This window comes from Salvelinus fontinalis, chromosome 4 (assembly GCF_029448725.1).
Source record: "Salvelinus fontinalis isolate EN_2023a chromosome 4, ASM2944872v1, whole genome shotgun sequence".
Taxonomy (NCBI): Eukaryota; Metazoa; Chordata; class Actinopteri; order Salmoniformes; family Salmonidae; genus Salvelinus; species Salvelinus fontinalis.
Window position 1 is genome coordinate 71235025 of NC_074668.1, and position 24080 is coordinate 71259104.

Below are 24080 nucleotides of genomic sequence, written 5' to 3' on the forward strand. Positions count from 1 at the left end.
CCACATCACTAATTACAGCACACTGCAAACACCACACCACTAACACTAATTACAGCACACTGCAGGCACCACATCACTAACAGCACACTGACTGACTGGCTCCATGCATGTCCTCAATGCACCACTACCACCAACATACAGCCCACTGACTGGATGGATCCTCACACGTCCACAAGCAAAGAGACACATCAGAAATTCAGGCAGCATTCAAGCCATGCTGCTATTATATATGAAACCAATGCTTGGCAGCACATTGCAGACTCAATGCATACATTTTACATCCCATTCACAGGCTGCACACTACTACTGCTACTGTAAATCCACAATGTGCAGAGGCTCTGAACACAGGTTTGAATGTAGTCTAACATGACAGGCTATTAGATCCCCCTCTTAGGATAATTTCAGAGACTCTGATAGTGATTTCTGTCATAAGCCTTCTGGAAAGTGAAATTCATTACACAGCTGAGCAACTCTGAGAAAACATTGTATGGTGATTGTGTCTAACATGGCAAAAATGTCAAATTAGAGAATTATACACATGAGGTTCATAACAGTGAGAGGGAGAGGTTCTCTTCTCTCTGTCCTGATGAGAATGGTGATGATAGTGAGTACTGAGTAGGAGTGACACTTGGTTCATTGCATACTACAGTGGCTTGCGAAAGTATTCACCCCCTTGGCATTTTTCCTATTTTGTTGCCTTACAACCTGAATTAAAATAGATTTTTGGGGGGTTTGTATCATTTGATTTACACAACATGCCTACCACTTTGAAGATGCAAAATATTTATTGTGACACAAACAAGAAATAAGACAGAAAAACAGAAAACTTGAGCATGCATAACTATTCACCCCCCCAAAGTCAATACTTTGTAGAGCCACCTTTTGCAGCAATTACAGCTGCAAGTCTCTTGGGGTATGTCTCTATAAGCTTGGCACATCTAGCCACTGGGATTTTTGCCCATTCTTCAAGGCAAAACTGCTCCAGCTCCTTCAAGTTGGATGGGTTCCACTGGTGTACACAAATCTTTAAGTCAAATCACAGATTCTCAATTGGATTGAGATCTGAGCTTTGACTAGGCCATTCCAAGACATTTAAATGTTTCCGGTTAAACCATTTGAGTGTTGCTTTAGCAGTATGCTTAGGGTCATTGTCCTGCTGGAAGGTGAACCTCTGTCCCAGTCTCAAATATCTGGAAGACTGAAAACAGGTTTCCCTCAAGAATTTCCCTGTATTTAGTGCCATCCATCATTCCTTCAATTCTGACCATTTTCCCAGTCCCTGCCGTGGAAAAACATCCCCACAGCATGATGCTGCCACCACCATGCTTCACTGTGGGAATGATGTTCTCGGGTGATGAGAGGTGTTGGGTTTGCACAAGAAATAGCATTTTCCTTGATGGACAAAAAGCTACATTTTAGTCTCATCTGACCAGAGTACCTTCTTCCATATGTTTCGGGAGTCTCCCACATGCCTGTTTGCTTCTTTTTTTCTTTAAGCAACAGCTTTTTTTCTGGCCACTCTTCCGTAAAGCCCAGCTCTCTGGAGTGTATGGCTTAAAGTGGTCCTATGGACAGATACTCCAATCTCCGCTGTGGAGCTTTGCAGCTCCTTCAGGGTTATCTTTGGTCTCTTTGTTGCCTCTCTGATTAATGCCCTCCTTGCCTGGTCTGTGATTTTTGATGGGCGGGCCTCTCTTGGCAGGTTTGTTGTGGTGCCATATTCTTTCCATTTTTTAATAATGGATTTAATGGTGCTCTGTGGGATGTTCAAAGTTTCTGTCTGACATTTTTTTATAACCCAGCCCTGATCTGTACTTCTCCACAACTTTGTCCCAGACCTGTTTGGAGAGCTCCTTGGTCTTCATGGTGCCGCTTGCTTGGTGGTTCCGCTTGCTTAGTGGTGTTGCAGACTCTGGGGCCTTTCAGAACAGGTGTATATATACTGAGATCATGTGACCAAAACGCAGCGTTGTATGCAGACATAATTGATATTTATTGAAGACAAGACGAACACGAAAAAACACTTGGAAAATTACAAAACAACAAAACGACGTAGACAGACCTGAAATTGAGAACTTACATAAACGCGAAGAACGCACGAACAGGTAAGACTAGCCAAGCGAACGAACAAACGAAACAGTCCCGTGTGGTGCAACAGACACAGACACAGGAACACAATCACCCACAAACAAACAGTGAGAACAGCGTACCTTAAAATGGTTCTCAATCAGAGGAAAAGTCAAACACCTGCCTCTAATTGAGAACCATATCAGGCAACACATTAAACCCAACATAGAAACACATAACATGCCCACCCCAACTCACGCCCTGACCAACTAAACACATACAAAAACAATTGAAAACAGGTCAGGAACGTGACAATTTCAGCCCATTTTGATTCCTGACACTGTAGGCGACTGTACTGACGACACAGTGGAAAGATTGTCCCTATTACAGAACTAAAAGCAATATATATATATATGTCAAACAGTGCCTAGTTTAGTGTAGTCTGACAATTTCCAGGTCAGTGGTTGAGCTGAGAGTATCCTTTCTCAAAGGCATTGGAGTTGTGATCTGTTTTAACAGGCTTTTATCCCAGCTAGCACAAATCCAGGCATTCTCACAGTAGAGGGTCACACAGACAACACCATCGCATGCTGTTACTCTGGGTGCCAAAACCAGCAGTGGTGGAAAAAGTACCCAATTGTCATACTTGAGTAAAAGTAAGGTTTACTTAATAGAAATTGACTGAAGTAAAAGTGAAAGTCACCTAGTAAAATCCTACTTGAGTAAAAGTAAAAAAGTGTTTGCTTTTAAATATACTTAAGTAGCAAAAGTAAATGTAATTTCTAAAATATACTTAAGTATGAAAAGTAAAAGTATAAATCATTTCAAATTCCTTATATTAAGCAAGCAGACGGCACGATTTTCTTGTTTTTTACATTTATGGATAGCCAGGGGCACACTCCAACACTGAGACATAATTTACAAACAAAGCATTTGTGTTTAGTGAGTCCACCAGATCAGATGCAGTAGGGATAACCAGGGATTTTCTCTTTAAGTGAGTAAATTAGACCATTTTCCTGTCCTGCTAAGCATTCAAAATGTAACGAGTACTTTTGGGTGTCAGGGAAAATGTATGTATTATTTTCTTTAGGAATGTAGTGGAGTAAAGGTAAAAGTTAACAAACATATAAATAGTCAAGTAAACTACAGATACCTACAAAAACTACTTAAGTAGTACTTCAACGTATTTTTACTTAAGTACTTTACACCACTGAAAACTAGTTGCCCTAGAAAACTAGTTGCCCTGGGCAAATATCCCCTCTGAGAAGGTTAGGTCAGATCAGGAAGTTAGAGTTAGACTATCACTCACCACCAGAGAGAGAGGCCTCTTCCATGACACCACTCCTATCAGTCCAGACAGCAGCACCTGAAAGAGAACAACACTATAGGTCAGTGGAAGTGAAGAAAACCCAGTACAACAGTTAGGATAACCAACATGGTCATGAACAGTCCCCGCATGTGAGAGAAAGGGGAAAGACAGACATGGGTACTAGGTTTTTCCATATGGTTCACTGTGGTGTGATCTTGGATTGTGATCATATCTCCTTGGTGTGAGTTGACACATCACAGTATCACAGTAAAAAAAAAAAAACGTCATATCTGGTGTTCTATTAGCCTCCAGCATTCTGTTTCTCTACATTCTCTCTCCTTCACCCTCCTTCACCCACCATTAACCAACAACACTCCCCCACCCACCTAGCTTCTCTCTCTCTCTCTCTCTCTCCCCCTCTCCATCACCTCTCTTTTACACAGTAGCCTCTCTCTGAATCCCTGAATTCAGCTGGAAAGACATCAGACCTACAGGCAGCCTTTCACTAACAAGGGCGACTTGTTTACGTCTTTGGCTGATACTCAAAAATTAAAAAAATACTGAAAACACACTGAAGCAGACGGTGAGTGACGATGCGCACTGGAGAGCGCCCACTCCAATGCTGTCCCCTCATTTTACACAAACACCGATTGGAAATGCTAATGTTTGTTTATGTTGCTAACTTTTTCAGGCATATTCCTGTTGTTAAAACCCTTCTAACATGCATTGCGGTTGTTACATAAAAATCACACACGAGTAAAACATTTGACATTGTTTATTATTAGTTTAAAGTTACTTTGTATCGCTGACCTGAACTGCTTTGGGGAGCGTCACATCTGCATATTCAATCATTTGAGTTTTCTATGTTGAGGGGTATTTTCCTAATATCGTTATTCTTTGAATGTTTATGTCCTAATATCTGTGACATGTATTATGTAATGGCCATTGTCCATATTCCTTAGTTCCAGCTCACCTTCTGCACCTGCACATAAATACCACCATTTTGCACCTGATTCCATCAGACTACTGGGGCTGTGCGCCCGTTGACAAAACTGCCTGGGATCTAGCCTACTATCTTACAGAGCCCCAATGGATGTAAAGTAAGAATATTTGGGAGATGTTAAATTTGCACACTGTTATTCACATTTGACCCATTTTAGATGAGGGCTGAAGATCAGTGAGACTAGCAGATCATTACTGCTTTAGATCAGGAGGATTATTTATCTTGTCCAATCAAAATGTGCTGAGTGACTCCATGACTGCAGATTAGCAATGACAAAAAGGGAGAACACCCGAAATGAACATAGAGTTGTATATACAGCGTGCAGGAGCCAATACCTATTGTCTGCCAAAATGTACACATCTTATCACTGTAACATGCCTACTGTCTACATAATTAAGCATGTTAATGCCTACACAGTAAGATTTGTTGTTTTGAACAGTGACCAAGATGATTTTACATACTCAGTCATTTTAATTGTGAAATGATAATTTGATGGCATCATTAAACATATTCTGGAAGTGACATGAATATGTTTCGGAAGCTTGGAGAGAGATGATCATTTCAAAGGCAGATTTCTACCGAGATGTGAACGCTTCAATATCTATTTGCTCTCATGAATTATAGATCATGCATTCTGTTGCAACAGAGGAAGAGAAAGAGAGAGCGAGAGAGAGAGCATGAGAAGGACGGAGAGAGAGCATGAGAGAGAGAGAGAGAGAGAGAGAGAGAGAGAGAGAGAGAGAGAGAGAGAGAGAGAGAGAGAGAGAGAGAGCATGAGAGGGAGGGAGAGAGAGAGAGATGAGATAAAGGCTGTATCCCTGCAAATGCAGTCTGGTAGTAAATCTGTTCAGCAGTAAAAGCAGCCCAGGTCTGTGCCAGACAGCAGACACAGAGATCAGCTCCTCTCCTCTGCTCCTGTCGTTAGCACAGACACCTCTGGTCCAGAGCAACACCGTAACCGTCTCACACACCTGATCTCCAAACAGTCCCTGTCAACCTCTGATACCACATAAAGAACCCAGGAGCCCATGAATGGATGGCTATTACCGCGGCAACACAGTTAAGTTTCACTCTTCTTTCCATAGAGTTTAGTTGTCATGGCACCCAGGGGACTCCTCCCTCTTATCTCCCCATTTCATTCTTACATCTCAGATGGTGGAGGAGAGGAAGGACAGGCTGGCTGCATTAAGCCCTGCACCAGCCCTCTTCCAGGGGACGAAGGGAACATTCATTAGCTAACACTCTTAACTGGTGAGATATCAGTGGTAGAGCAGAGAATCCACTCAGCCTTGTCTCTACTCTGAAAGCTAGTCATAAGGGGAACATTCAGGAAGTTGGGTGTCTGAGAGTGAAACAACTCTGGTCCCCTGGAGAAGGAGACAAGGGGAAGGAGTCAGGCAGGCTTTAGGGGCTAGTGGAGCTGCTAAACCCTGGGCTGAGGCTGGCTGGAGCAGAGGCTGTAGCTATGGTTGTCTCTGTCTGAGAGGTGATATGGAGAGGGCTGCCGGTGATAGCTTTGTGTCAATCACGCAGGGATTCCTCTCTCCGCTGCACTGGGAAAAGGATTAAGACACAACACTTTACCACTTTAGTCACTGAGGCCTGGCCACCTATTCAGCTCAACTTACCAGTTTGGAAAAGCTCATTTTCTTTCACTTCTGCCCTGCTGCAGTTTATACACACTGTGGGCTTTGCGTTCAAAATGGGACACACAAATTAGCTAATCAATCAATCTCATTCTCAACTGACTGTTATTAATTTAAAAAAACAACGTATTCTCTAAAAGGAGCAAATTATCCATGAAATACCCAAATCTGCTCTCATTAGCTATACAAAATCAGGGCCATCGATTCCTGCATCCTACCATTAAAGGTTTCTGTATTGAGATGGCTTCCAATCAGACTCCAATCAGATTCCTGTTGTTTAGTGTTGTCTATCATCAGGGAAGAATAGCCTCTCTCTTTTCTCTCTCCCACATCTGGCTTCACTACACGGTCCCTACAGTGTATAGCTTACCATCCAGAGATATACAACAACCCCCTTACCCACACAAAACAAAGCACAGCATTTACACATAGCCACCAACAGACACACTGGCCACACTCATGACCATCAACTGAGCCAACAACTCTGGGGTGTATAACACATACATATGCACACCCCAAAAAAATAGCTACTGAAATGGAATGAAAGAGGGGTTCAAGATTTCCAAGCAACTCATCACAGGTTGTGCCACACAGAGACATGAAAGAATGTACTACACTCTGACAGCCACGCACGCAAACACGCGCACACGCGCACACACACACACACACACACACACACACACACACACACACACACACACACACACACACACACACACACACACACACACACACACACACACACACACACACACACACACACACACACACACACACACAGCATAACAACCCTGACATCCTGAACAGTACACATTGTGATCAATCATAAGCCTTCCACAACACAAGTATCTGATATCGCAACAATGTATTTTTTGCAGTCCACCAACTGAACAGAAAAGTAAAACTATGCTTTTTTGAAGACAAAACCCAATAAGCCCTTCTAGATCCATTGACCCCAAAGCCCCCTCTCCTGTCTGTCTGCCCCCCAGGCCACATTCCAGTCCGGAGCGTTTATGCACGCTGCAGCCTGTACACACTCTTACACACCTACACACCCATACACACTCCTACACAGCATTCTCACATAGGTGTTCCTTTTGTCCAGGTGGGAAAGGGCAGTGTGGAGTGCGATTGAGATTGCGTCATCTGTGGATCTGTTGGGGCGGTATGCAATTTGGAGTGGGTCTAGGGTATCCAGGAGGATGCTTTTGATGTGAGCCACGATCAGCCTTTCAAAGCACTTCATGGCTACCGACGTGAGTGCTACGGGTCGGTAATCATTTAGGCAGGTTACCTTTGCTTCCTTGGGCACAGGGACTATGGTGATCTACTTGAAACATGTAGGTATTACAGACTCGGTCAGGGAGAGGTTGAAAATGTCAGTGAAGACACTTGCCAGTTGGTCCGAGCATGCTTTGAGTACACATCCTGGTAATCTATCTGGCCTCGCGGCTTTGTGAATGTTGACCTGTTTAAAGGTCTTGCTCACATCGTCTACCGAGAGTGTTATCACACAGTCATCCAGAACAACTGGTGCTCTCGTGCATGCTTCAGTGTTGCTTGCCTCGAAGCGAGCATAAAAGGCATTTAGCTCGTCTGGTAGGCTCGCATCACTGGGCTCGCGTCTGGTTTCCCCTTTGTAGTCCATAATAGTTTTCAAGCCCTGCCACATCCAATGAGCGTCAGAGCCGGTGTAGTAGGATTCAATTTGAATCCTTTATTGATGTTTTGCTTGTTTGATGGTTCATCTGAGGGCATAGCAGGATTTCCTATAAGCATCCGGATTAGTGTCCCGCTCCTTGAATGCGGCAGTTCTAGCCTTTAGCTCGATGCGGATGTTGCCTGTAATCCATGGCTTCTGGTTGGGATATGTACGCACGGTCACTGTGAGGATGACGTCTTCGATGCACTTATTGATGAAGCCAATGACTGAGGTGGTTTACTCCTCAATGCCATTGGATGAATCCCGGAACATATTCCAGTCTGTGCTAGCAAAACAGTCCTGTAGCGTAGCATCCGCGTCATCTGACCACTTCCGTATTGAGCGAGTCACTGGTAATTCCTGCTTTAGTTTTTTCTTGTAAGCAGGAATTGGGAGGATAGAATTATGGTCAGATTTGCCAAATGGAGGGTGGGTGAGAGCTTTGTATGTATCTCTGTGTGTTGAGTAAAGGTGGTCTATAGTTTTTTTCCCTCTGGTTGCACATGTGACATGCTGGTAAAGATTTGGTCAAACTGATTAAAGTTTGCCTGCATTAAAGTCCCCGGCCACTAGGAGCGCCGCTTCTGGATGAGCATTTTCTTGTTTGCTTATGGCCTTACAGAGTTGGTTGAGTGCGGTCTTAGTGGCAGCATCGGTCTGTGGTGGTAAATAGATGACTACGAATAATATAGATGAGAATTATTTAAATATTTTCTCAGGGAATTATGTAGGCCATAAAAAAGAGACATGGTTTCCATCTCAAATATTCACACACACGAGTCAGGATCTGAGAGGAGATCATTCAGTGAGGCTGTAAAATGGAGCATGACATCACCATGAGATTGAGGAGGTTAACGTTAATAAGCACATTGAAGGTGAATTCTACCATCACAGTGAACCTTTAGTCTGATGATAGCATGAGCAGTTCTGTTCTGACCTTCAGAAGTCCTTCTCTGCTGATGTTTTATGAATGAGGGTGAGAGGTGTGTGTTCTCGCTCGAACCCCTCTCGCTGTCCTCCATCCTTCTCTAGTGCCTCTTGAGAATACGGCAAGAACATTAGTGCTGCTATCTAGGAAAACTACAGCCCTGAACAGCTCTCTTAACCTTTTGTCCAGGGAGGCCACTACTCTTTATTGAGATGTCTATGTGACGGGGAATGGGACTGTCCAAGACAAACGCAAAGCTATTGGAAATGGAGCTCTAATACAGGGGTTCCCAAACCTTTTTACTCAGGCCCCCCTTACAGCATTGGGGAACATCCAGTGCCCCCACTGCACGCGCGCACGCCACGTCTATTTCTATGGGCACAAGCACTGTTCATGACATGAACCGTTCACACCCCTCTTGTTGGTGGAGAGAACATTTAGCAGGTTTAAAACTTATTTCCTGCAATTCTACACATTTTGTCATGGTGTGCAGAGAACTTTCCAGTTTTAAAGCTCATTTTCTCACAATTCTATAAATTTTGCCATGTCTAATGTCTATTCATGTGATATTTGAGTGACTCAAACATTACAACAAAATATATGAGCTAAAAATCCTAGCTAAAAAACAGTAGCTGACATGGGCTAGTTGATCTGGACATTTCTGACAAGTTATAAATAGCTCTCTAAGGTATGCTGATATGACAAGAGGAAAACTGATGATGCACTACCCAATTTTGAAATTGCACCTTGTGGGGTGTTCAAACAGAAAATTATTAAATCATTCAAGGTTTATAGAAAATTCAGTCAGGAAAACACAATCTCTCTACAATATATGCTTAAAAAATAATCAACGATTTACTCTCAGAATTTAGCATGTTTAGAGTGAATGGAATGTCATCACAGGCATGATCAAAAAGTCGTCATTGCTGAATAGAACTCTCTGGCGCTGCTTCGCAGCAGAACTACTTTCGAACATCAACTAACAAGCTAACGAGTGGCTGCAGGTTCGTGAGTGAAAACATTAATAAATAAAATAGCAGAATACAAAACTAAATATACACTGCTCAAAAAAATAAAGGGAACACTTAAACAACACAATGTAACTCCAAGTCAATCACACTTCTGTGAAATCAAACTGTCCACTTAGGAAGCAACACTGATTGACAATAAATTTCACATGCTGTTGTGCAAATGGAATAGACAAAAATTGGAAATTATAAGCAATTAGTAAGACACCCCCAAAAAAGGAATGGTTCTGCAGGTGGTGACCACACACCACTTCTCAGTTCCTATGCTTCCTGGCTGATGTTTTGGTCCAGGAGACAGGCCAGTACATCAGGAGACGTGGAGGAGGCCGTAGGAGGGCAACAACCCAGCAGCAGGACCGCTACCTCCGCCTTTGTGCAAGGAGGTGCACTGCCAGAGCCCTGCAAATTGACCACCAGCTGGCCCCAAATGTGCATGTGTTCCGGAGGTCAACGTCACCAGCCTTCTAGGCTGCACTGAACTGTCATTACACACACCTGGTTCCAATTCCTCACTGATTGTAATTGTATAAATGTGCCCTTTGTTTCCCCATTGGGCTGTCGATTAATGTTCCCATGTCCGTTGGTCGTGTGAGTGCCAATGCGTTGTCTCAGACTGTGCTGCGTGCTTTGTGTATTACGGGTCTCGTCCTGTGTCGTTCTACGAGGTTGACCCTCGCTCTTTTGTTTGGGTATATCCCAGTGTTTTGTATATGTGCTTGTTTTGGATGTATTAAAAACCCAGATGATGTACTCCTGCGCATGTCTCCAAATCCTTTATAGCAGCGTGACAACTGCTCTGTTTTTCTCTACATTCTACAGCAGTGAGTGAACACCCTACACCTTGTTCACTTTACTATTAAAACTTTCAAGAATAAGTTGAAAGCCGGGACTGAGTTCCTTTTTTATATAGGCCAGCATCCCAGAGTCGCCTCTTCACTGTTGACGTTGAGACTGGTGTTTTGTGGGTACTATTTAATGAAGCTGCTAGTTGAGGACTTGTGAGGCATCTGTTTCTCAAACTAGACACTCTAATGTACTTGTCCTCTTGCTCAGTTGTGCACTGGGGCCTCCCACTCCTCTTTCTATTTTGGTTAGCGCCAGTTTGCGCTGTTCTGTGAAGGGAGTAGTTCACAGCGTTGTACGAGATCTTCAGTTTCTTGGCAATTTCTCGCATTGAATAGCCTTCATTTCTCAGAACAAGAATAAGAATAGACTGACGAGTTTCAGAAGTAAGGTCTTTGTTTCTGGCCGTTTTGAGCCTGTAATCAAACCCACAAGTGCTGATGCTCCAGATACTCAACTAGTCTAAAGAAGGCCAGTTTTATTGCTTATTTAATCAGAACAAAAGTTTTCAGCTGTGCTAACATAATTGGAAAAGGGTTTTCTAATGATCAATTAGCCTTTTAAAATTATAAACTTGGATTAGCTAACACAATGTGCCATTGGAATACAGGAGTGATGGTTGCTGATAATGGGCCTCTGTACGCCTATGTCGATATTCCATAAAAAATCTGCCGTTTCCAGCTACAATAGTCATTTACAACATTAACAATGTCTACACTGTATTTCTGGTCAATTTGATGTTATTTTAATGGACAAAAAATGTGCTTTTTTTTAAAAAAACAAGGAAATGTCAAAGTCACCCCAAACTTTTGAGCGGTAGTGTGTATATATACACCCCTACACACTCCTCTACACCTACACCCCTACCCTCCACATCTCCTTTACATTGCAGGACACAACTCTGGACCCTCTTATAGAGCTGCCCTACAGCAGTGCAAGCTCTATTCTCATCCCCTCAGCCCAGAGCCCACGACTATTCATGATGTGTTCTCCCAGGCTTTCCCATTAGTACTGTTATGATAACTGACCCTGAGCTGACTGTGGGAGGTGGAATAAGGGGGGGGGGCAGTGATTACAGCACCCTATACCCCCAGGCATCAGTGGAGAACAGGGATAATCACAAGGAGCATTCCCCCTGCAGTCACTGGCCTGTCCCAGAGGTCACTGCTCTCTCTCTCTCACACAGAGATGGGCATGGTGGTGATGAGGCTGTAATGATGGAACTGTGGATGGGGACGGCAGGGGTAGGGGTAGGGGTGGAGAGGGCTGTTGAAATGCTGTGGGGGTTATGGTTTACAGCATAACAACATAAGAGTGGACACTGTCAAACCCCCCCCGACTGTCCCTCCACGCTCCCTGTGCCTCACATAATGCCCTGTCCCCATTCAGCATTGGGGCCACTCACTGTGAACGGGGCTCAGCCAATCCCACTAAAACAAGGCAGACGAAAATAATAAACCATATCATCTGCAATCACCTGCATGATAATGACACACTGGCTACCAGTGGAAGATGGTTGTTTTCTACAATAAAGTCTCCACAGTGCTGGTAAACATCACACAGAGCAGCATGCATCATGGATTCTATGTTTCTAAAGGGTTTTATTTAATCTCATTCATTCATGCAAGACCCCCTGCCACCCATCAAAGCACACATTACTCTGAGTGAAGGTCTTAAAATCTGGGCACTTCACATACCTCAGGTCACCAAGACGCATGGGAAGAAGGGAGCCACCGACAGATAGCCAGGTTTCCTAGGCAACCACCCAACGGCCACTTACCAAGATCCCTAATGATTTTCCATCAACCTCAAAGCGGTGGGGGGTGCACGGAATCTCACTCACATCCAATGTGATGCAAGCTTCCAAACTCATCACAGAGAGAGAGAGAGACACGCACACAAACACACACTCACAAACACACACATCACAGCCCTGTTACAGATTCCATACACAGCTAAGCAATAGTCTCTTATATTGCTTCCACACCTATTAGAGTGTGATATGGGTGATTCTGGAACTGCTTTGTGACATGACATGTGGCAGGGGGGGAAGTGAGGTGCATGTGAATGATCTCCTCCCAGTGTGAAGCTTACTGAGAGTTTCACGCCACCTGTGGTTGAGCTGTCCATCTGGAGCGAGTGGAGGTTGGTGTTATGATGCTCCCTGACCTCTGACCCCTGTGTTATGATGTTCTGTTCCATCAAGACAGATTGCACTCTGTGTTATTGTCTTTGTCTTCTGTGAAATTATGTTTTTCTGCTGTTTATGTCATCAGGTAAAGTGCTGCTCTCTCTGATTGTTGACACTACTTACTGCCTTCTGGGTCACATGGTAAGTCCAAGGTCACTGGTCCAGCCCTGGGCAGCATGGTGGACAGCAGGTGGTCTAGAGTGGTGGACGATGACAGGAATGTTGGATCCTGTCCAATAGAAACCTGCTGCTTGAATAGGAGGAGGCCATGCCAGTATGGTAAAGAGGTAGCAGTAAGACTACCCTGGGTTATCAGATGATGTTCTCCACTACCTCTACCTCCTACCTCCCCTGTCATATTCTGTAGTCATGATGTTTAGCTACTGAGCTCTAGTGGCTGGGGCTTCTTGGCTAAGTGTTTATCCTCTGCAAGGCAAAACCCTGGTTATACAAGGTAGATCTGGGCTCTCCAACCCTGTTCCTGGAAGCTACCCTCCTGTAGGTTTTCAATCCAACCCCAGTTGTAACCGACCTGATTCATCTTATCAACCAGCGAGTTTTTAGAATCAGGTGCGCTAGAGTGGGGTTGAAGCGAAAACCTACAGGACGGTATCTCTCCAGGAACAGAGCCCTGCAGTAGATACTATATTTTCATAATCTACCATCATACAAGCTCAGCATATATTCAACACAAACTGATATTCTTTCAATCTAACATTCAGTTTCCAGTCCACACATAAGCATTTAAGAGCTTGTGCAGCTCTTACTGCCTCTTCTACTGTAACAGTTAATCCACTCTCCCCTCATATATCTTTGGATAGGAAAAAGCTTACTAAAAACAATCCATTCCTTGCCAAACTGCCATTCAGCGTTTGTGTGTGTATGTGTGTAAATCCTGTACAGAGTAGCTGCTGAGCCTATGTATATCCAGGGCTGAATTGGATGTGTCAGGAGAAACTCGCCACCCCGCCTTAATTAAATGGAGCAGTCTCGTAATTAAATGGATGTCTAAGCGAGGCCTGCTTTAAAAGGGGTGACACTTGATGTCTACTGCCTCTGTGTGATCAGTGGAGAGCCCACAGCCAGGGAGGAGGCTGCAGTTGCTTTCATCTCATGAATGTGGAGAGCTTACACCCCTCTCTAGTCAATCAGAGTGAGCACTTTAATCCCAATTCAGAGATGAGCTCAGATGATACAATTTGGAGCAAACATCTTGTAAACCCAAATTCCGGGACACTTTTAACCGTTTCTCAGGGCATTGTGTTGGCCATAAAAATGAGACATGGTTTCCATCTCAAATATTCACACACACACGAGTCAGGATCTAAGAGATCATTCAGTGAGGCTGTAAAATGGAGCATGACATCCCTATGAGATGGAGGAGGTTAACGTTAATAAGCACATTGAAGGTGAATTCTACCATCACAGTGAACCTTTAGTCTGATGATAGCATGAGCAGTTCTGTTCTGACCTTCAGAAGTCCTTCTCTGCTGATGTTTTATGAATGGGGGTGAGAGGTGTGTGTTCTCGCTCGAACCCCTCTCGCTGTCCTCCATCCTTCTCTAGTGCCTCTTGAGAATACGGCAATTAGTGCTGCTATCTAGGAAAACTACAGCCCTGAACAGCTCTCTTAACCTTTTGTTCACGGAGGCCACTACTCTTTATTGACACTGCGTGTCTATGTGATGGGGAATGGACAGTCCAAGACAAAAAAAAGCTATAGAAAACGGTGCTCTAAAAGATAGCTTGGCAGAGCTTGTTTTACCCCTCTTCCAATCCTTCTACTACAAGCATTCACATTTTCTTTATTTTCTTCTCTCTTCCTGTCTCTCACTCTCTCTCGCTCTCTCTCTCCATTTCTCCCCTCCCCCAGCCCCTTCCCATATCCCTCCACTTTAGGCACCTTGTCGTCATTGCCATGGAAACAGGGGGACAACAGTAGGTTGTCAGGCAATGCCTGGGGGCTGGGCATCTCACTCTCTACCCCCCTCATCCTTTATTCGTCTTATCCCTCTTCTTCCTCTCTCTCTCTCTCTGTTGTTTACTCACGTATCAAATCATTCTCTCCATCCACCAATTGCAGCACCGGATGTATCCCTGCTGAATCAACTCCAACAGAGAAGCGATTGGTGATCAAATAAAAAAAAGTTAGTCTGCTTTTGTCTAATTGCAAAAATACTTAATTGTGGAAACTACCAATCAGTATTAACCAGTGGTAGCCTAAATAGATTTCCTTGGTGCGTTTTATACATACAGGTAATGAAGAGAAACAAAAAGCTCCTGAATTCAGAAATAGTCCTTTAGAAATCTTGTATGTCTAAAATCTTCTCTGGTCATGCACTGACGAGTGTGATGATGCTATTGTCATCGTCAACATCATCAGAATCAGCAGCAACATCATCATCATCATCACTAAACCAGGCTTAGTTGACCACAGTGTGAGAAAGGCTAACATTACAATCTAATTCTCAACCCCACAACATCATCACCATCATCTGTGTCCAGCAGCCCTCTACCTGCATGTCACTGACCTGCTGCATGACATTACTGCCGATGTTGCTGGCCTGGCCTACAGACGGCACAGGCAACAGACAGACAGCACAGGGAGCACTGCTCTAGTCTGTCCTTCTTGATAATTGCAGGCCAGGAGAAAGGCAGATTGCATTAGATAGGGGATGTCCACTGGCACTCGCAATTACTTCCATGATCTCTCTGTCTCTTCTTTCCCAAGATCAAAACTACTCCGTGGCCAGCACTGTTAGAGGAGCCTGTCATGTCAGCCACAGAACTAAATCTGGACCTGAGAGATGCCTCATTTGAACAGGGCCTTGCTTTGATGTGGGGGAGAATATGTGGGGTTCGTCAAAACATGCCACTACTGTTTTCCATTCAATTATCCAACAGCCTCTGTACTTTAGAACTCTGCATACAACAGAAGACTTTGTAGAACAGACTATAAGTCAATGTGCTATTAAATAAAACATATGGAGGAAGAACAAACAAACAGCTATGTAACTGGACCAATCAACTGATTCGCCATAATCAAGATCACAGAGAGAGTGTATGAATGTATAGTTAGTAAATGGTGAGGATGATCTATACTGAATAAAAATATAAACACAACATGTAAAGTGTTGGTCCTGTGTTGGTCCCAAACAGCTGAAATAAAAGATCCCACAAGTTTTCCATACGCACAAAAAACGTATTTCTCTCAAATTTCTTGCACAAATTTGTTTACATCCCTTTTACTGAGCACTTCTCCTTTGCCAAGATAATCCATCCACCTGACAGGTGTGGCATATCAAGAAGCTGGTTTAACAGCATAATCATTACACAGGTGCACCTTGTGCTGGGGACAGTAAAAGGCCACTCTAAAATGTGCAGCTTTGTCACACAACACAATGCCACAGATGTCTCGTGGGGAGGGGGGGGGGGGGGCTGAGGAGTATTTCTGTCTGTAATAATGCCCTTTTGTGAGAAAAAAACGAATTCTGATTGGCTGGGCCTGGCTGCCCTGTGGGTGGGCCTGGTTCCCAAGTGGGTAGGCCTATGCCCTCCCAGGACCACCCATGGCTGCACACCTGCACAGTCATGTACAATCGATAGATTTGGGTCTAATGAATTTATTTCAATTGACTATTTTCCGTATATGAACTACAACTCAGTAAAATATTTGAAATTGTTGCATGTTGCTTTTATATTTTTGTTCAGTATATAATGACATTCCTATACTCTTTTAAAGTTGTGGCCAGTTCTCGAAGACAGTTCCACTGCTTTTTTCCATTGTTCTCCTGTAATCAGGGACTGATTTAGACCTGAGACACCAGGTGTGTGCAATTATGGTCAGGTAGAACAGAAAACCAGCAGGCTCTGGACCTCGTAGGGTCAGAGTTGAATACCCCTGCTGAATAGTCTAGTGATCAATGAAACTGCTCTAACAGCACACTCCACACCAGGGGAGACATCTACTTTTTCTCACTTATACTTAGATGTAAACGTTTGTGTCTGTGTGCGTGTGCTTGTTTGTGGTTGTGTGTGTGTGCTTGTTTGTGGTTGTGTGTGCGCTGACCGGCCTAACCCTCATGTTAAAGGCTCTGACGAGGAGTTTGAATCATTTTCAATCACTGTGTCTTTTCAAGACTAAACGATGCACAGAACACCATAGCTCTGAAGGAGTGGCTAAAGTTCCCAGAGGAGTATACAGGACTCAGTAAGACACATTGCTCAGGAGCAGCCTGTAGAGCAGCCTGCGGCAGGTAGCCTAGTGGTTAGAGCGGCGAGGCAGCATCCTGGGTCCAATGGGAAAAATCTGGCGGGAAGTGAGCTGGTCAAATTTCGTCTGGACCTTCTTTGAGTGATGTTAGTGTTAAAACAGCTGAATCAGGCGTTAATTCTGACCAGTCAGAGCCACACTGTAAAATGAATCCTACTGACTCCATGGGTCTATCTCCTTTAAATGAATGCCATCTCACATAGTCTCTGTGCTGTAGAACATATTGTGATGTATGTTTATAGGGTTTAAGGAAACTGCATTGACATTGTGTTGGAGTAGTGGAGGGCCACTGTCTTTCTCTCTCTCATCCCAGGGCCTGTACAGTACAACACGTCCTTCACCACCCAAAGTGGCTGTGGAAGACAGGCAGCATTTGATAACAATGATGGGTTAGCCAAGTTGGACCAAAACACCAGGAATCAATCCTTAAATAATACCTGTTCTATCTGGGCTTTCTTCCTCTCTCTCTGCTCTTCCTCTGATGAAACACCATCTCTATTGATCCTTTGTTTGCAAGCAAGTACGAAGCGACTCAGAAAGCCCGGTTGAAAAAAAGTGTTTTTCCTTAACACACACACACGCACACATTTTGTAATTCATTAAACAAACATCTAAAAAGAACAGGACCCAGTAATTTACAGGGAAGTGGCTGACTGATGGCTTCAAGACGCAATTAGCAGTGAACAGCCAAGCCGAGCCCTCATCATCTTCCATGATTGAGTGACTGCATCCATCCCCTCTCAGATAGATTGATCTATCTGAATCACTAACCTGCGGAATCAACGCAACAATGTGCTGTCTAGGATTATTACGTTCTAGTATGGGTTGCAGTAAAAGGGGACATATCTTCACAAAACCTGAGCAGTTTCTGACGTTTATTTTTGACTCTGTCCGGGCGGGACATTCTTTCTCATCACAGAGCGAACACATCTAACGCATCTAAATAATAACTACCATTGCAGCTGGCATCCAGAGGCACGGAGATGAAAGCCAGTCAGTCACTGAGTTATTCTGTGAGTCGCAGAGCCCAATCAAGGCCTCATGGTAGAATTAACCACATAACACAAGAGACTCACAGAGCCGCTGTGTTTTTTTGCAGACACACACACACAAACACACACAGGCCCAGTGGTTAGGAGGGCTGATCCATCAGTGAGTAGGGTAATGTTCTCACTTACACATCACCCCCCACACTGGGCAGGAGCTGAGAGGATGGGACAGGCCCCGTGAAGAGGAGATTAGAGGGGAAGCGACAGGCGGCAGCACCCACAGGGCACAGCCAGGCCTGCTGTTGTTCTGTTTCTCTCCTTTCATCTCCTCTCTTCTACCTCTCCTTCCCTCGCTCCTTCACCCACAGGACACAGCCAGGCCTGCTGTTGTTCTGTTCTGTTCCCCTCTTCTCCTCTACCTCTGCCTCACTCCTTCATGTCCTCACACACAGTGTGGACCCTAGGCCACTACCTCTACCGCCCACCACGGTAGCTCGGCATGCACAGCAGAGCAGGTACACTGAACTGCCTGAAGCACAGGAGAGGGAGAAGCTGTGGAGGAGAAGCTGATTTAATTTGTTTACAGAATCCAACAATTGGGCTGTTTGAGGTCTGGATGGAAGCAGTGCTGGATGTGCTTTGAGGAGAGGACACAGGTCTACGGTAGGTAGGTCGGTACCCATGCAGATCTATTACTGTAGGTGTTCTGTAAAACACTGAGCCTCTCCTAGGGAGTTGGTTTTAAGAGCCTCTCGTTGTTGCAGAGTTGAGCAGCAATTTGAACAGAGCCGTTTCCCTGGTGTTTTGACTGTAAAATTGCGGCTTTACCGAGAGCCAAGTAGTATAATGCTACTGCTGTGGGTAAAGGATCAAGTTTATGAGGTGGAACAGAGTTCTCCCAGCCCCATTTACAACCCCCATACTTTTATAGTCTACTGTGTTTATGAAAATGTCAACATGTTTGTGTGTGAGAGTACCTGTGCTGATAGAAAGAAAATACTTTATTCAGGAAGCTACTAAATAGCGTAACTATCACATAATGCTATCAGTAAATTCAACTAAAGTTAAGATTATACGCCACTTCAAAAGCTATTTCCATAAAGGGACAAATTGACTGGTTCCTTTTAAGGTCTTGCACCCACAGTGCATACTGCACGTACCTCACCTTTAAATGGCCCTGCTTGCAACTATGTAGTTGTAGTTTCTATAATGGCATGGAGCACACGTAGTTGTTACCTGTGGAGCAGAAGGGCTCCAGGGGCCTCAGGAAGGTGTTAACATTCAGTATCATGTGCAAGGCTGATCATGTGACTAACACACACACACTCCGCTGTGAATGTTAATAGATGGTAAATGTATGCAGATTACAGGGCTTAAAACTGCTATACAGTACACTGTACCATAGACATGTTTGTTGCCACAGGGCAGGTCAACTACAAGGTTATTGAAATCTTCCACACCGTAGTGGGAAACCTAACCAGAATTTACATATCATGTAAATGTGTTAGAAACAAACTACCTTAGGATCTGTAACAAGCTAAAAATACCATGCCCGTCGTGATCAAATGTAACCATTGACATTTGAAGATGAATGAAAATCATTGATTATGTTCGTATTAAATCTTCCCCTCAATAGCTCTAAAATCATAAATCACTGATACTGCAGGGAATGTCTTATATTTTCATTGGGGTCCAATTTCAATAGTGGCAGAGAAGCAATACTACACTTAAAAGATTGTTTTGGTCAAATGTCTGCCTCTGTGGTGTTGCTTGGTGTGTGGGAATTTCAGAAACATTTTGGTTTTGGTTTTAGGGTTCTCTTTTAACTTCGGGAATCCCAAGCCACATACGATGTCTCTAGTTATTTCACTAAGGCTGCTGCTGCTATCGCTTTACTCTGGTTAACCAATGAATAGAGTGAATTCTAAAATGTAATCTGACAGTAATGTAATCTCATTTGGATCCCCTGAAGCGTCCGGTAAACACTCTGCTTAACAGCACAGAACAGCACCACGCCTAACAGCCTCTGTCTAAACTAGCTACTATCTCTTTGAGGTCTCAAACTACTATCTCGCTGAGCCTCAGGCCGCACAACAAGGGACTTATATCGAGACTGGAGAAACTGAAAAATAAGATTCTCTTGGTTTTTCACTGTGTCAACTGAGGAGAATAACAGGAAAGGAGCAATCAGCCCTGTCATTAACGGTGGCCTTATATAACATCCTTCAAAATGATTATAAACTCACTAATGACCCCCTTTGGCCTGTGGTGTGCTTCTTTGTCAACATATGTATCATTTCATTACTGACCACGCTCCAGACAGAACACTAAAGAGCAATGTGCCCTAGCACAGAAGAGGCCACTAATGTATCTGCGGCAAGGGCTCTCACAGCCACGCTAATTACAGTTTATTATAATTATAGGTAGTGTTCCTAAAAGCAGGGCTGCTGTGTTAGAGACAGACAGCAGGGATTCTGTCCTTCCTGAGTGTGTATCACTATTCACAAGCAAAGCCATTCACCGAACCAGCTAACAGAATAGCCAATTAAGGTCTAAGGGGTGGCCTGGGCTAAACTAAGGAGATCTTTTTCATAAACGTAAAGTTAAAAGCACATTCCTTGCCGCACACAAATCTTAAATAACAAGTTAAAGTCATTGTATGAGTTTATGTCCCTGTGTGTGCGTTAGTGTGTGTGCGTTAGTGTGTGTCCCCCTGTGTGTCGGTTAGTGTGTGTGTCCCCCTGTGTGTCGGTTAGTGTGTGTGTCCCTGTGTGTGTGTCCCTGTGTGTGCGTTAGTGTGTGTGTCCCTGTGTGTCCCTGTGTGTGCGTTAGTGTGTGTGTACCTGTGTGTCCGTTAGTGTGTGTGTCCCTGTGTGTTCCTGTGTGTGTGTCCCTGTGTGTGCGTTAGTGTGTGTGTCCCTGTGTGCCCCTGTGTGTGCGTTAGTATATGTGTCCCTGTGTGTACGTTAGTGTATGTGTCCCTGTGTGTCCCTGTGTGTACGTTAGTGTATGTGTCCCTGTGTGCCTCTGTGTGTGCGTTAGTGTATGTGTCCCTGTGTGTCCCTGTGTGTACGTTAGTGTGTGTGTGTCTCTACATATGTCAACCAGGCAACGGCACAGCAGGGTACCCAAGATGTGATTTTATTTATTTATTTTATATTTTCACTATTAATAGGTCTCCATCTAGTCATTTAATTGATTCTCTCACTCAGAGAACATCACAGTAGTGTGGACAGATACAAGGGCACTCATATCTTCATACACATCTTAACAAACAACAATCTAGTCATTATTAGCCATACTACTTAAAAACGAATTTATTGTAATTTATTAGTAATGTGTCAATAATGACTAAATTCCCACCAATAAACCCTTGTCAAAAAACATTCTAAAAGCATTAGCTCTCACTGCTGGTCTGACTGGGCTCTGTGACCATGTGTGTCTGAAGGCTAAATACTGATTCACAGTCTTTGTGTATCAATAACCACGCTTCCATCCACAGTTGATATGTGGGTAAAGTCATACCGTATAAAAATAAATCACGACAGCTGTGATGGAAATAGGAAGTTTCCATACAATTTTATAAAGGCAGACATATCATCTGTTTGAAATGGCGGTGGAAACGCCTTTGTGCACAAATATTGATATAACAACCATCTTATGGAAGTAAAGTTGAAGTCACGCGATGACATGGTGTGTGGTCCTTCCACTACGACTCGGGAAACCAGGCAGTTTATTAAGCTACAGATGAAATAAATAATGATGAACTTCACAGGGTGGTGAAAGTACACAATGATCTTGATGCTCCTTTCCAATAAATATCGATGGTCTTGTGACCAAACACTATTATATTGTAGTGGGAAATGAGGATTCTCAGGTTTTTCTCTATCATTCAGTTTATTTCTCCAAGCTCCTAGCCTACATTTTACACTGTGCAAATAATATCATTATTTTCTGAATTCATAAAGAAAAATACATCTTTGACTGACAACCCATTTAACAGCCACCTGCTGCTAAGTACTGTATATTCCGAGCCAAACAGACTAACTAGGTTACCGGCAGACAGTGTCTGTCAGCTGAAACAGTGTCAGCTGAAATAGTGTTCATGAACATTTAAAGTCTGGTGAAAAACACAACTTGGATACCATGCTGTGCTATTGCTGGAATAACATTCATGGTACACGCTGACATCACACACATACAGACACACACACACACACACACACACACACACACACACACACACACACACACACACACACACACACACACACACACACACACACACACACACACACACACACACACACACACACACACACACACACACACAAAGACAGAACAACGCTACCCTATTTCTGTTGTAACAAAGAGGACATCAGCCCAGGATCCAGTTAGCAAGGTGAGTTGAGTTGAGCTGAGTTGAGCTGAGTTGAGCTGAGCTGATCTACAGTCCGCTGACATGAGCCAGATGCTATAAGAGAAGCCATAGCTGGGAAGCCCGTGCATCCACACAATGATACTAAGAGACAGGATGATAATCTTGAGAAAATATGACTGGGTGTGAGGTGATAAACAGACATGTGCAAGGCCTAAACCCCTCCCACTACCACCCAGCTCTATCAGCTCAGTGAGTCAGACTGACACACACACACACACACACACACACACACACACACACACACACACACACACACACACACACACACACACACACACACACACACACACACACACACACACACATATACTGATCTCAGCGCCGAGCTCAATTTATAAAAGTGCCCCCACAAATCAATGTGCATCAGCTTTTGAGAAAACAGTATCGGTGTTCCTACGCATTTCCATTAAAAAAGAGAATACTATTGGCCTGTTGGGAGCCTTGTGTAATTTAATCTATTGATCCAGACACTAGCAGAACTAATCTATTGCAATGAATCACTGTTTGAGCAGTAACCGAAATATTGCAAACTTGCTTTAGCTTTCAAAAGCAAATATATCATCTTCACTAGGATACTATGAAGTGGCGTGGAGACAAGATACAATATTGTAGAAACACAAGTGCATGGACAGCACACACACTTACTAGTACACACACACATATGGACACACACACAAATACACACAATCACATTATCCACAGAGGTCATACCAGACATTGGGCAACACATTCACATGATAAATATTGTCAAATGATAAATGGATTATCCCTTTAAATCCAATAGTAACTCACTTAGTGGTCAAATATCTGGTGTATCTTTTGCACTGCAGTTGACACACATTGTGCAATTTCAACCGTTTTTACTTAGGTGACTACATAGGTGATTGAGATAATCCTAGTACTAGTTTTCCAATATTAGACAAAGTTATCCAAGTAGTTTGAAAGTCTGAAAAAGAGACGTTCAATAGTGCTAAGGGCCGTGGGGGAATCTAGTGGTTTGTCACAAATGTGAGTTTCCAGTTCACTGCATATATATTAACAATTCCAGGTTCCGTTCTGTAACCTTGACTTCTTCAACTTGACTGGGCAAGATTTGGCGACCTTCTCACAGGGTTTTGTATATGATATGTCTGCACACAGAACCGGGGAACAGCCTACAACTGGACTTTGATTCCTAAAGAGAGTAAAGCCTTGTGAAAATGGCAAGATGTGATATTTTACTGTTCTAACAGCAAAGTTACAAAGCAGGAGCAGAAAGTTGGTTGGGTGATCAACCGTTTCTTATCCGGTTCTCCCCGACGTGGCCTCCCTTCTCCTGTCATAGTTTGACAGCTCTTTCCCAAGACTCTCCTTGCCATTAAGGAACACTACAAGCAGCACAGGAGATAACCATTCTTGACAAAGCTGTGAAACAGTCAGTGACGCTGTTGGGGTTATTCCAATGCAACCACATAATAAAGTCTCTCTGACCACTATGAAGATGTTACAAAGGTGGCATGACCTATCAGGCTGAGGTCAAATAATGTCCGCTGACGGAACTATAGAGTCCACAATGGCTTCCACCGTGGTTCTAGATGAAACCATCCGCTGGCCACTGAGACAGCAACATCAGTGGGTGTAAAGATACCGTATTCGCAACAAACATTGTGAGAGGGTGCTA

General features: G+C 43.7%; 1 protein-coding gene across 1 annotated transcript in view; it reads right to left on the bottom strand.

The window, feature by feature from the left end:
* LOC129854314 (protein ENTREP2-like) overlaps positions 1-24080 on the bottom strand; it is a 134763-nt gene that overhangs the window by 72630 nt on the left and 38053 nt on the right. Inside the window, exon 2 of the mRNA XM_055921218.1 lies at positions 3377-3433. Coding sequence (XP_055777193.1) covers positions 3377-3433 — 57 coding nt within the window. The remainder of the gene's footprint in view (positions 1-3376; positions 3434-24080) is intronic.